This window comes from Drosophila bipectinata, chromosome 3L (assembly GCF_030179905.1).
Source record: "Drosophila bipectinata strain 14024-0381.07 chromosome 3L, DbipHiC1v2, whole genome shotgun sequence".
Taxonomy (NCBI): domain Eukaryota; kingdom Metazoa; phylum Arthropoda; class Insecta; order Diptera; family Drosophilidae; genus Drosophila; species Drosophila bipectinata.
Genome location: NC_091738.1, coordinates 27451389 through 27464025, shown reverse-complemented (window position 1 = coordinate 27464025; position 12637 = coordinate 27451389). Strand labels below are relative to the sequence as shown.

At 34.6% G+C, this 12637-nt stretch overlaps 1 protein-coding gene across 4 annotated transcripts in view; it reads right to left on the bottom strand.

Moving 5' to 3' along the window:
• eIF4B (eukaryotic translation initiation factor 4B) overlaps nt 1–12637 on the bottom strand; it is a 184144-nt gene that overhangs the window by 155019 nt on the left and 16488 nt on the right. For 3 of the 4 annotated variants that reach the window (XM_070279526.1, XM_070279527.1, XM_017253211.3), the window contains exon 4: nt 11656–11773. In XM_070279526.1, the coding sequence (XP_070135627.1) occupies nt 11656–11773 (118 nt within the window). Of the gene's footprint in view, nt 1–10954; nt 11018–11655; nt 11774–12637 lie in introns of those variants that run through there. The other variant, XM_017253298.3, reaches the window with a different exon arrangement.

The window sequence follows — 12637 nt, the reverse complement described above, 5'->3', positions numbered from 1 at the left end:
AATGCAGATTTAGAAAAGCGAATATCAATTCTTAATGACTCTCTTTAAAAAAATTATTTAAAACAAAACGAGCATTAGAAACGCCAAAAGTAGAACTTTCGCACTTGGTCTACTTTGCATTGAAATATTTCAAAATTTGTTATGAGTAAACATAAAATTGGCTTACATTAGTTACATTTAATAAATACATTGCACGAATATGCAAAAAAAAACATACTTTTATGAACTTTGAATTTTTTGGCTGCGGTTGACCTTTCTGGAGAATTGCCCATATGTTGTTTTAAAATGTAACACCTCTGTCCCGTACTAGAATCATTTATTTTTAATGATTAGTTTTTTTTTATCATTAATTTAAAATAAATTTTTTAAATTTTTTTTAATTTTTTGTTTTGTGAGTTCGCCATTTTGTTGTTTATTGATGAAAATATTTCATTCTAGTACGGGACAGAGCCATAAGCTTACAAAACAATAATCTATTCTAATTTTTTGTTTCGGATGACTCTAGCAGTCAAAATCACCTGCGCCTGGGACATACCTTTTTTTATATGCATACTTTGGCATGCTATAAAGTGTATTAAACTACACAAGAATAAATTTGAAAAAATATTTTGAAATAGTTTATGATGCCTATAAAACATATTGAAACGATCGCATTATTTTTTATTACAAAAAAAATTTTTTGAAATAACCTCTAAAAAGTAGGCCGGAACATGAGACTACATCCTTAACAGTGGAAAGTGTCTGTTATAAAGAAAACTAACTAACACTTGGTAGATTTTATGCCATCAAGAATTAAGGCCATATTAAAAACTCAAGGAAGACCAACTAAATACTAAAGAACCAAAAAAAATTATTTTTGTTTGTTCAAAAAAAAATTAATGCTAAAGAACCAAAACAAAATTATTTTTGAATACTTTAAATACTTAGCTATTAAGAAATAATTTTCAAAAATTTTTGTTACCTTGGAATAGTTAAAAAAAATTTTTTTTTGTCTACATTTTTGTTAATTCTATCGAATATTGAATATTTTCAAATAAAACATAATGAAATTTAAAAGACCACGTTTTGAATTAACATTAATATTAATTTCATCGTTTTAAAACAAATTTACTATATAAAGTAAACGCTGGCTGAAAAAAAAACTAAAAAATTTAAAATTAGCATTTTCTGCCTGTCCGGATTTTATTGTTCGGAATAGGGCCCTGCCGACAACTGATCTACTGGTCAGCAATGCCAAAATAAACGCACAGGGGGCGTTTGAGTTTCGAACGGTCAATTCTACAGCCGCGCGAGATAGAAGAGCACGAAGGTCAGGCGAATAAATCCAAGATAATGAAAATGCGCGTGTGAGCACGGCGCAGTTATGTGCATCACAATCGCAAGAGACACCAGATGAACGTCCTTCCTTCTTCCGAAGTTTACGGTAGGAGATACTTATCTGCGTTGTTACGGCCCTTAAGGCACGATAACCAAATTCAATAAGTAGAATAAATGTAACTGCTAAAGCCGGAGTTTTATAATCGAGCTAGTGCTCTTTATTTCAAATCCAAATTAAAACTAAAACCAAAGATTAAAAAGTACATAGATGGGACATCTCATACGAAGAAAAAATTTCTATGGCGGGTTCCAGCAGTGGAACCCGCTGGAAGGAGCGGGTTCCATTGCGCGACAAGTTAAGTTTGAGAAATTTTTCGCGCGTCAACGAATGAGGAATAGCCGAATGGTAGAGTGCTTGGCTGGAGTGCAAAGTAAAACGAGTTCAAACCAGGCTCGGGAAGTCAATTTTTTTTTAAATTTTAAATCTATTTATATTATATTTTTATTCTTTTAATGTGTTTTCCTAAATTTATAATCCAATAAAAAAAATACAAAATTGTAAAATCACCTTAACATCGTCTCAGTTCGTAGTGGAACCCGCTGTAAAAATGTCTATAAGTGCGGGTTCTACGGCATTTTGGCAGGCCGCGTCGTGGAACCCGCTCTCAAATGTTTTCATTCGACGGAAACGTCGTGGAACCCGCGGTAATAATGAAAACATTTGAGAGCGGGTTGCACGACAAACGGCTGGCAGATGAGAGAGGGAAAGAGAGAATTCTATTTTTAGATCGTAACATCTTTGGAACGATGAAAGTTTGAAACGTTGTAATCGAACCAATGTCGAACATTGGGATGAACGAAACAATCCAAAACAATGCATTCTTCGCCCATACAGAAAGTATTTTGTTAACAATGCTTTTCGATGAAAGAAAAACAGTTCGCAAAAGTGCAATAAATAAAATTATGTATTATGTATTATGTATTAAAATTATAAATTATATAACCCAACTAGGCTTAGAACTTATAAAAAGAATCCCATTAATTTCGATTGCACCGATTATATGCATTTACTTGACTTGGATAATGACGACATCTTATTTGAACCTCCATTTACTGCAAACATCCCACACGATCACTTGTTGGAATACATCAATTCTGCTAAAATACCACTGCCAGATCCAGCAATTCCATTGCACATACAGGGCACCGAACGACGTGTGCAGTTGTTAACACATGTCTCACGACGAGTTATGCCACAGAATCGAGATGCTGTTATGTCATTGACTTTAGAAAGTCGTTCCAAAGTTCCTCAAATGGAGTCAAAGAAAGACTTGAGATTCTAATAAGGTGACGTTATAGTCCAAGTCAACAAAATGCAAAAACTACCTACTTGTTGGAAAGAAAATAAACTTTATAATAAAAAATTAAATTAAATTCCGCCTTTTATCATGCCACGCCTACTTTTATTTAGTTGCTTAAAATGCCTTTGAATATATATTTCATTTTTCAGATCGATACCGTACTTCGTTAAAAAGTTACAGACGCATTGCTCCTACTTTCTTATATGAGCCTAAGTACATGGCGATTTTGACTCTTTTTTCGAAATTAAAAATAAATTTTAAGTTAAATAAATTAAAAAAAAAAATTGTAAAATTTTTTGTAAAAAAATGAATCAGAATTGACTCCAACATAATTGGAAAATGCGTATGTTTTTTTTAAATACATTAAAATGTCTTAAGCTTCTTGAAATCTTTAAGCTTCACGGCGCGAGCTAGGAATTCATTTTAGAGCAGTGGTCGGCACCCCAATACATTGATATGATTTTACCGCATTAGTGTTAGTAACGAATAGCAGAAAGTAGGCTGTGAGCATGACGTTTCACACATTTATACTGTGTGTGTGGCAGAGCTCGGGCAGAGAAATTTCCTATGCCCCCGAGATAGGGCTGTGCCGACCTCTGTTTTAGACACATGGTTTAATGGTGAAATTTTCTTAGAATTCTTCGTAGATTCCGATTATGGGGGACGATTTTCTGGATTTTTTGGACAGGAACAAATTGACCCGCCCTAGTGCACAGTGGTCCAGCCCGTAGGCCAAAAATAAAAAACAACCAAAGTCCAAATTTTTACTTTAAATGTACCAATTCTTATTTATAATTGGTCTAGCTATTTGAATTTATTCATCTTTTTGTTTTAATCTGTCTGTCCGCTTCAAGAATAGCATCGAAAGTGATAGCATGATATTCATTGTGTATTGCAGCGTAAGCAACGTTCAAGTGAAGCTCTCCGCAAAAAGCTTATTAAACATTTTTAAAACAAGTGTTTGTGCCATGGAAATTATTAATATTTTAAAGAAAGGTATTAACTTTCTTTTTACAATAAAAAGTATAAGTAGTATTTGTTGTGTTTTGTGTAAAGCATTGTTTTATTTAGTACATAATTGTGAACGTTCTTAGTTTGTCTTTTCTGTGTTTGGTTAGAGTTTTAGTTGTGATGGCACTCTTTGGCATTCACAAATCTTTTTGTATAATATTCTTAAGCATTTTAAGAATATAAGAAAGTTTAGTTCAAGTGCCGTAAGGTGCCGTGCGGCTTACAAATTACAAAAAGGTAACCTAACCCCATTTGAAAAAACCGGATATATATCGCAAGAATCAGATATAGTTCGCCGATCCTTATGAAAATATCATAATATAACCAATCTATTACAATACAAAATTTAAAAAAAAAGTCCCAAACTTCTATCTTCAAGAACTCCGAAGTTGGTATTTCTACCAAAACCATTTCCGATCATGCAGTTATATGACAGCTATAAGATATAGTCGGCCGATCCTTATGAAATTTGGTAGGTTGGATCAACTGACCATAAATAGAATCTGTACAAAGTTTCAACTATCTATCTTAAAAAGCACAAAAGTTGGGTCATTTCCGATCAAACATTTATATGGCAGCTATAGGATATAGTCGGCTGATCCCTGTGAAATTTGGTAGGTCGTATTATTTTGTCAAATATAGCACTCGTACAAAAACTTTCTAACTGTAAAAACACCAAAGTTATAGCATTTTCGATCAATCAGTTATATGACAGCTATATGATATAGTTTCCCGATCTGGCTGATTTTAACATATTATTTTAGAATAAAAATATAAATATTTTGTGCCAAGTTTCCAGTCCCTACGTCAACTAGAAGTATTTTTGGCCGCTCTCCCCATACAAGCCGGACCACTGTGTAGTGTGTATGCTTCGGAACTTTATTTGTGACTGAAATGTATGCAAAGGAAAAATGAAAAGTTGGTATACATAATTTCTTATTCTCTACTTCTTAGAGAGGGACAATTATAAGTACTTCAAGATCTCTATCTTTTTCCTATAACTATGCAAGCGTTCATTGCATCATACTTATTACTTTATTTTCTACAAGAGTAAAGAGATCAGAAATATCTTTTACTATCCTTACTCGTTCGATTTCATTAGCGGGCGGTTGTTTCAATTTGGATAAAGTTGTTGTTTTATGATTCTTTTTATAATTACTTTTTTTTTTATAAATTTTTTTTTTTATTAATTTCTACGTTATTATTATTATTTTTAATTGCATTCTATTACAATTGTTGTAAAAATAAGTGACGGACGTGTCGGATGACAAAATGCAGGAAGGACTCTCTTGAAATTTTATTAGCATTTTATTAGCGGGACATAATATGAAGAATAAAACAATTTTACAATTGTAAAATTAAAGAAAAATATTACAATTAAAGAAAAATAAAAGAAAATAATAATTATAAAAGACAACTACACATAGAGTAACTACTCTATGCATTACGCTACCATCCTGTCTCGATCTGCGGCTATTAAAAATACTATTTGTTCTACTATTTGTTGTAACTACCACATCGGCGCCTTGAAAACAGAAACGAGAAATTTAAATTGAAATTTGGAAGCCAAAACCTTTTTACGTCGTCGTACGAGCAGTCACACATACACACATAGGTTCACATTTTTGTTGACGGATACATGTTAGGAGTTCTAAAAATAGAATCGTATGCATGTGCGTTCCCCCCTCACCAACAAGCTCGACGAAAAAAGTTGACCGTTTTGGGCCCTGGTGTCCCATCTATGTAATCTTTGCTAAAACTTAAGAATTGACAAAAGCTAATGCCTGGCCGGCAGCCCGTGGCAGACCGCTGACCTTGCACATTTTGCAGAAGTCATACGATCGCTGTCAGCCAATGATACAAAGCCACAGCACATAATGGTACAATATGCTGGCTAAGCTCCATGCTGGCCCATAAGAAAATAAGCTCGAAAGATTTTTATTCATACTGTTTGATACGTCCGAGACATCATTTTACGATATCGTGCGATTTGTCAACAATTTATGTTCGACATGTATGTGAAGATAGAGAACGACTACGATTCTTGCGACATAATCAACGGAAGCTGCGTGCGGAAAATAAATTCACTGGTAACTCTGTTATCTTAACATCATCGTAGATAGGTACACCACGTCACATGCAAGAATACATTATTTGCAACGACTTCGATTATAAGTACATTGGCACACATTCATAATAAATAGGTAGTTTTATTGAACTAAAAAAATGTTTTCTAGAACAAAAAAGGGGCAAAACAACGATTTCCGTGGTTGGTATAATTATAAAAATAGTTATCGATCTCGTTTGAACTATTGAAATAGGTCTACAAGCTTGACAGTTCTTTTGTTATCAGTATAAACCAGTGGTCGGCACCCCAATACATTGATATGATTTTAACGCATCAGTGTTAGTAACGAATAGAAGAAGGTAGGCTGTGAGCTAGAGCTGGAAAACAATCGATGGCACTATCGATACCATCGATGTTTTTGAAATTTTCTAAACATCGATGGTTTGTTGGCCACTATCGATTGTTTTCATTAATTCTGTGCATTGAGGACAACGTGTAAGTAAAATGGGTTTTGTGGTGCATTATTTTATTTAATTATATATTTAATCACATGTAGTGAAAATTTGAATACCTTGCAAGCAAGTGGTGGTGTTGGTTGTAGACGTGGTGCTACAAAATGGACAAGTTTGTGACAAGTAAGTATTGTTTCAAAATTACTCTTTGCATACAAGTGAAAATGTATTCATGCGTATGTATTGGTATGCAAACGCATTGAAAAGGCCGGTATTTATGCATATACTCATTGCATGCTGTTTTTATTTTTATTATTTTAGTAACATCAACTGGCAATAAAGAAAATGACGACGATGTACAGCATGCAACAAAGCGCAAAAGAGAAACATCAATGGTTTGGCAGGTATTTAAAAAATGCAAAGATAGCAATACGGCGATTTGCAACCAGTGCGGTAAGCAGTACAAAACTGGTGGAAATACCACCAACCTCATGGATCACCTGAAGCGTATTCATCCTGCGATACTAAAAGAGCAACCTCTCGAAAAGGAAAAAAGTTTGACAAAGTTCCTAGAGCGTGACACCCTTTACTCAAATACGTCAGAAAAAAAAAACGCATTGACAAGCTTGTATTAAACATGGTCGCGTCCGATGTCTTGCCATTAAATGTGGTTAATAATGTAGGGTTAACAAGGTTGATTCATGAGCTTGATCCACGTTACAAAATGCCTAATAAGACTAACTTGCGAAACGTACTTTTGAAAAATGAATACAACAATTTAAAAGATACTTTAAAAGCAGATCTAGAGCATATAGAAAGCGTCGCATTGACAACAGATGGCTGGACATCAAGAGCAAAAGAATCATATTTAACAATTACCTGTCATTATGTAACCACATCTTTTGAGCTTGCATCAAAAATTTTGTCAACAAATCAACTAGCTTCCCCTACAAACCATTCAGCTTTTAACATTGCTGAAACTATCAGTAATGTTGTAGCTGAATGGGGCTTACTGGGGGGGAAATGGGGGAAAGTCTTTTGCATAGTTACCGACAATGACGCCACAATGAAAAAAGCATGTGAGCATCTCAAAATCATGCATATTCCTTGTTATGCGCATACCATAAATTTATTGGTACAAGATTTGCTAAAGCTTCCTTGCGTATCTGGGATTCTTTTAAAGTGCAAGCGCACAGTCTCATTTTTTAAATCGAGCAATATAGCATATGCAAAGTTTAAGGAGGAGCAAGGGGTTAGTACGCCCTACAGTCAGTGTTTGAAAAGCTACGCTACTCCCGTAGTTTTTCGTTTTGCTTTTGCTACAGCTGTCACTTTTTTCCAGAGCGGGAGCAGAGCCGTAGCAGAAAAATGAAAATTGACTGCTCTGCTCTGCTCCGAGCTACGAAAAGTTCAAAGCTATTGCTATAGCAACAGCAGAAAAAAATTATTTTGTGCTCCTCGTAGCCAAAAATCTAGAGCGAGAGCAGAGCAGAGTCAAAAATATTTTTTCATGTGCTACTGCTCTAGCTTAGTTTTGTTTTTGTTTTTTCTTCCCTGATTTTTATGCACCGTCACGTCACTGTGTGACCACTTTCTTTACCTCCTTTATTCCTTACCCACTTTCTTTACCCTTGTAAGAATGATAAGAAGAAAACAGATTTGTCACTTGTAATTTGGAATTCAAGGTGCTAATATGTCTCTGACCAATAAATCGTTCAATATTTTCAAATATTTTGAGGAGGGTGACAACGGACTCGTTAAATGCAAAACATGTTTTCGAATGTTAAAAAAAGATCGTTTCTTTTAATTTAAAGAAACATTTAATGTTGCATGACATTCGAACTGAACAAAAAGAAAATGATTCTAGTGGCATGCAGCCAAAAAAAAAAGTTAAACATCAGCAAATTAAAGTTCAAATCAATAAAAAACAATTAATCCGGTCATACATTGGTCTAGTCACCGAGAATAGCGTCCCATTTAATGTGCTAAATTCAGACAATATGCGTAACATAATTGATCCCATATGTCAAGAAAAAAGTGGGAAAAACTTTTCATTAAATGGAACAAAGTGCAAATCAGTTCTTCGACAGGTAGCAGAAAAAATTCGACAAGAAATACATAACGAATGTAAAAATCGGATTCTATCATTAAAATCTATCGGATTCTATCATTGATAGTGCAACGCGACTTGATCGGAATATATTCGGTGTCAGTGCTTAGTTCATTAGTTCAGATGAAATAAAATCGCGAGTTCTTGGAATGGTGGAACTCAGAGGAGCTGGGTCAAGTTCAGCCAAAAATCGTGCCAAGGAGATTCTATCTGTATTAGACAAATACGGAATATCTCTAAGCCAAATCGTGTCAATTACTTCAGATAACGGGGCAAATATGATAAAGACGACGAAAATTTTATCAGAAATGAACTTGAGCAAAGATGACATGGAAGATGCCGGTATTCAAGAGAACGTCGAGTACATTAAGCAAATCGAGCTTTTTGGAAAAACTGAAACTGCGCTTGCAGGTGATATACAAATATGTCGCTGTGCAGCACACACTGGACAGCTTTGTGCACTCGACGTGACGAAAAATGCAAATATTAGAGAATTTTTGTTAATGTGCCGAAATCTTACGAAATACATTCGGAAGCAATCAAATGGTTACCGTGACTTGTTTGAACTGAAAAATTTTAAATTACCTCAATTGGATTGTCCAACTAGATGGGGATCAACCTACAACATGGTTGACCAACTCAGTAAGGCGAAAAGTATTTTAAGCCTTATTGAAACTGTCGAGAACAAATCAAGAGATGACGATTTTATAGTTAATGAAATGTTATGGAAATTTTTGGAGTCGTATGTGACTATTATGGCTCCACTACAAAATACCATAGTGCAGTTTCAAGAGGAGCAACTTCACTATGGGAATTTTTATGCTCCGGATAATAATATCAAATTTTGTCAAAAAGTGCTCCGGATTCAATTATTTATACAATTGGAGAGGCGCTTATTGAAAGTATGGAAACACGGACCAAGAAATTAACATCTAATGTTGGCTTCGAAGCTTGTTTATACATAGACCCAAGATTCCAAGATGTTTATACTTAGACCCAAGAGATAATATTCTGGACAGCTCTCAAAAGGAAAGGGCAGTCAGTTTCTTAAAAACATTGTGGGCACAAATCAAAATGCATAGTCCCATTGCAACAGTGTCATCGTCTACTAGCTCAATTGCGTCAGAGGACAACAATAGTAAAAGTAATTTTGATATTTTGGATGATTTTTTAAGTGTAAGCGTTATGCCAAATGAGTCAACCGATGTACATTGCAAAGATTGAAACATTAAAATTACCGTATATGAAATCCAGTACAAATGTTTTACATTTTTGGAAAGAGAGGAAATCATGCGATGCAGAGCTCTACGAACTAAGCAAAATATGTTTTGCTATACCGCCAACTCAAGTAAGAACTATTACTTAATTCGAAACAATATTTTAATTTCCAAACATTTATAGGTAACCATAGAGCGGGCATTTTCTTCATTAAAACTGGTGCTGTCGGACAACAGAAATCGTTTAGGCCACGACACATTAGAAAATATACTCCTTGTTCGCCTAAACTCAACACATTTGGATAATGCGATCGACAACTTGAGTTTATTTGAAGACGACGATTAATTATTTACTAAATAAATTTTTTAATAGAATAATAAATACATGACTGAATATCATTCTTACAAGGGTAAAGAAAGTGGGTAAGGAATAATGGAGGTAAAGAAAGTGGTCACACAGTGACGGTGCATAAAAATCAGGGAAGAAAAAAACAAAAACAAAACTAAGCTAGAGCAGTAGCACATGAAAAAATATTTTTGACTCTGCTCTGCTCTCGGGGGGGGAGAGAGGGTGTCCGGGTTAACGTCACGGTTTGTGGTCACGGGGGTCTAACCTCTTGTCATGGTTTGTCACGCAGGGGGGGGTGGGGGGAGGCGGTCAAAAAAGTCTGAAATTCGCGTCACGCAATATATGGACGGTACCCCTTAGGTGTTTTTAGAGCTAGAGAGTTTGGATCTTGCATCATGAGTGCTATCTTTGGCAAAATAATACGACCTAAAAAATTTCATAGTGTCGGCCGACTAATCCTATAGCTGCCATATAACTGAACGATCGGAAATGACGCAACTTTCGTGTTTTTAAAGATAGAAAGTTGGAAAATCGGGTCTCAGGGGATCTCACTTACCAAATTTCATAACGATCGGACGACTATATCTTATAGCTGCCATAAAACTGAACGATTTAGTGTTTAGTATAAATACAAACTTTTGTATTTTTGAAGATAGAAGCATGGGGCCTTTATTTTACATTTTGTTTTGTAATAAATTGGTTATATGTATTATGATATACTCATAATGATCGGCCAACTACATCGGATTTTTGCCATATATATCCGGTTTTAACTGCATTGGTATATAAACTTAAGATCTGCTCGAAGTTAGCTTTCCTTCCTTGTTTATTTAAATTTAAAATCTCCAATTGTGTTGATTTTTTTTTCTGAAATCAGAAGAAAGCTTGGGCACCCCTGGCTTATTGAATGTGTTGTCTCGGCCAAATTGCTTATCCTTACACTAATAGTCGTTGTAGCAGCGTTGAGGTAAAAATAAGGCATAATCCCATGATCTGGATTTACGGGATTTTCTAATTGGTTTTGCATTAGAACAGGGGTGCCCAAGCTCTGCATACGGGAGAGCTCCCTTACCAATGAAAAAAATCATGAATACATTGGTGCGAGAATTTTTTTCCCATCCATGTGGGTGCACTGAAAAATAAATTATAGTAACATTCACAAGGGGTTTAAAAATATCAATATAATAAAAAATACATTTTATTACAGCAATTGTAAAAATGCACTACAATTTTAACAACAGCTTATTCTTTACAGATACAGAGCTTCTTACTTTAAAAAAAATGTTCTGCGAAGAACAAATTTGTCGCTTCAGGTCGACTATTTTGGAAGAAACAAAAACAAGAATGAATTTCTTGCAGTGAAAAGTTTTCGGCACTCCAACAACAAAATGCATTCGGATTAGCACGATTGAGGAGAATAGGGAAATCACGGAAAATTGTTATTGTAATTGCCCTTTGCCTATGCTGGGACCAACAAAGCTTATGGCGTGAGCAACGGAACCTTATGGTTGAGCAGTCACACACAATTCCATATGCATGAGCATTTGCAAAAACAAATGAGCAGCGAAAGAAATGGGATGAGCAACATTCCATTAGAATAAGCTCAGCTACTTACAAACTTTTTGAACACAATTTTTGTTTTTTTTTACGTTTCTGGCGACTATTTTTATAAAGAATAACAGCTTGTAACAGTAATAATAAATACTAAATATATATATAAATTAGTTGATAGCATGTATGTCATTAAATAAATCTTTTTTTTTTACTTACAGGTCCAGTCTGGGGTATAAACTTCGGCAGTGATCGGTCATTTCGCGAATCTTTCTTGTTTTTATTATCTTCCTGAAATTGTTTTCCATTAAAGTCGTTTCCTTTGGAAGCTTCAGATCTAAAACATTTAAAATTCAATAAAATCAATATACTTATTTAAGTCTTATTTAAGTAAACAAAATTTAATTTTAATGATTTTATGGCATCGAAAAATTTGTTTAAGATTCGAGAAATACTGAACCGATCATAATAAAAGGCTTTCAATAAAGTTGTAATTGAAAAAAGGATTTTTATTTTATTATAACTGATTAAAACAAAAAGTTTGTTGTGCTTAAAAAAGTATTTGAACTATCCGAACACTGCAATAGCGTGGAAACTTCTGGAAAAGGGAATTGGAAACCTTGATAGCGTTTTTCTCGAATTGCTTTGAGAATGGACACGCACCAAATATCGAACAATTTTTCAATTTTTCAAAAACTATGCTATAAATTTTTACCATAAATCGAACAATTTTTCATCAAAATTGATGACGTCAAAATTTTAAAATCAGTATTTTCAAAATCCATATATTAATTTCGTACCTGTCGCTCTCCGTATTTATGTCTTGATGTACATAGACCAGTGGTCGGGTCGGCCCTATCCCGAAGGCATAGGAAATTTCTCTGCCCGAGCGCTGCCACACACACACAGCATAAATGTGTGAAACGTCATGCTCACAGCCTACTTTCTGCTATTCGTTACTAATAGTAATGCGTTAAAATCATGTCAATGTATTGGGGTGCCGACCACTGATATCGACCCAAATAACCGAAAAGTACACCAAATTTTTTAAATTTTTTTGTCACCACTGCTCTAACAGTGGTCGGCAGGGCCCTATTTCAGGGGCATAGAATAAGCATTTCTCTGCCCGAGTTCTGCCGAGTTCACACACAATATAAACGTATTCGTTACTAATACTAATGCATTAAAATCATATCAATGT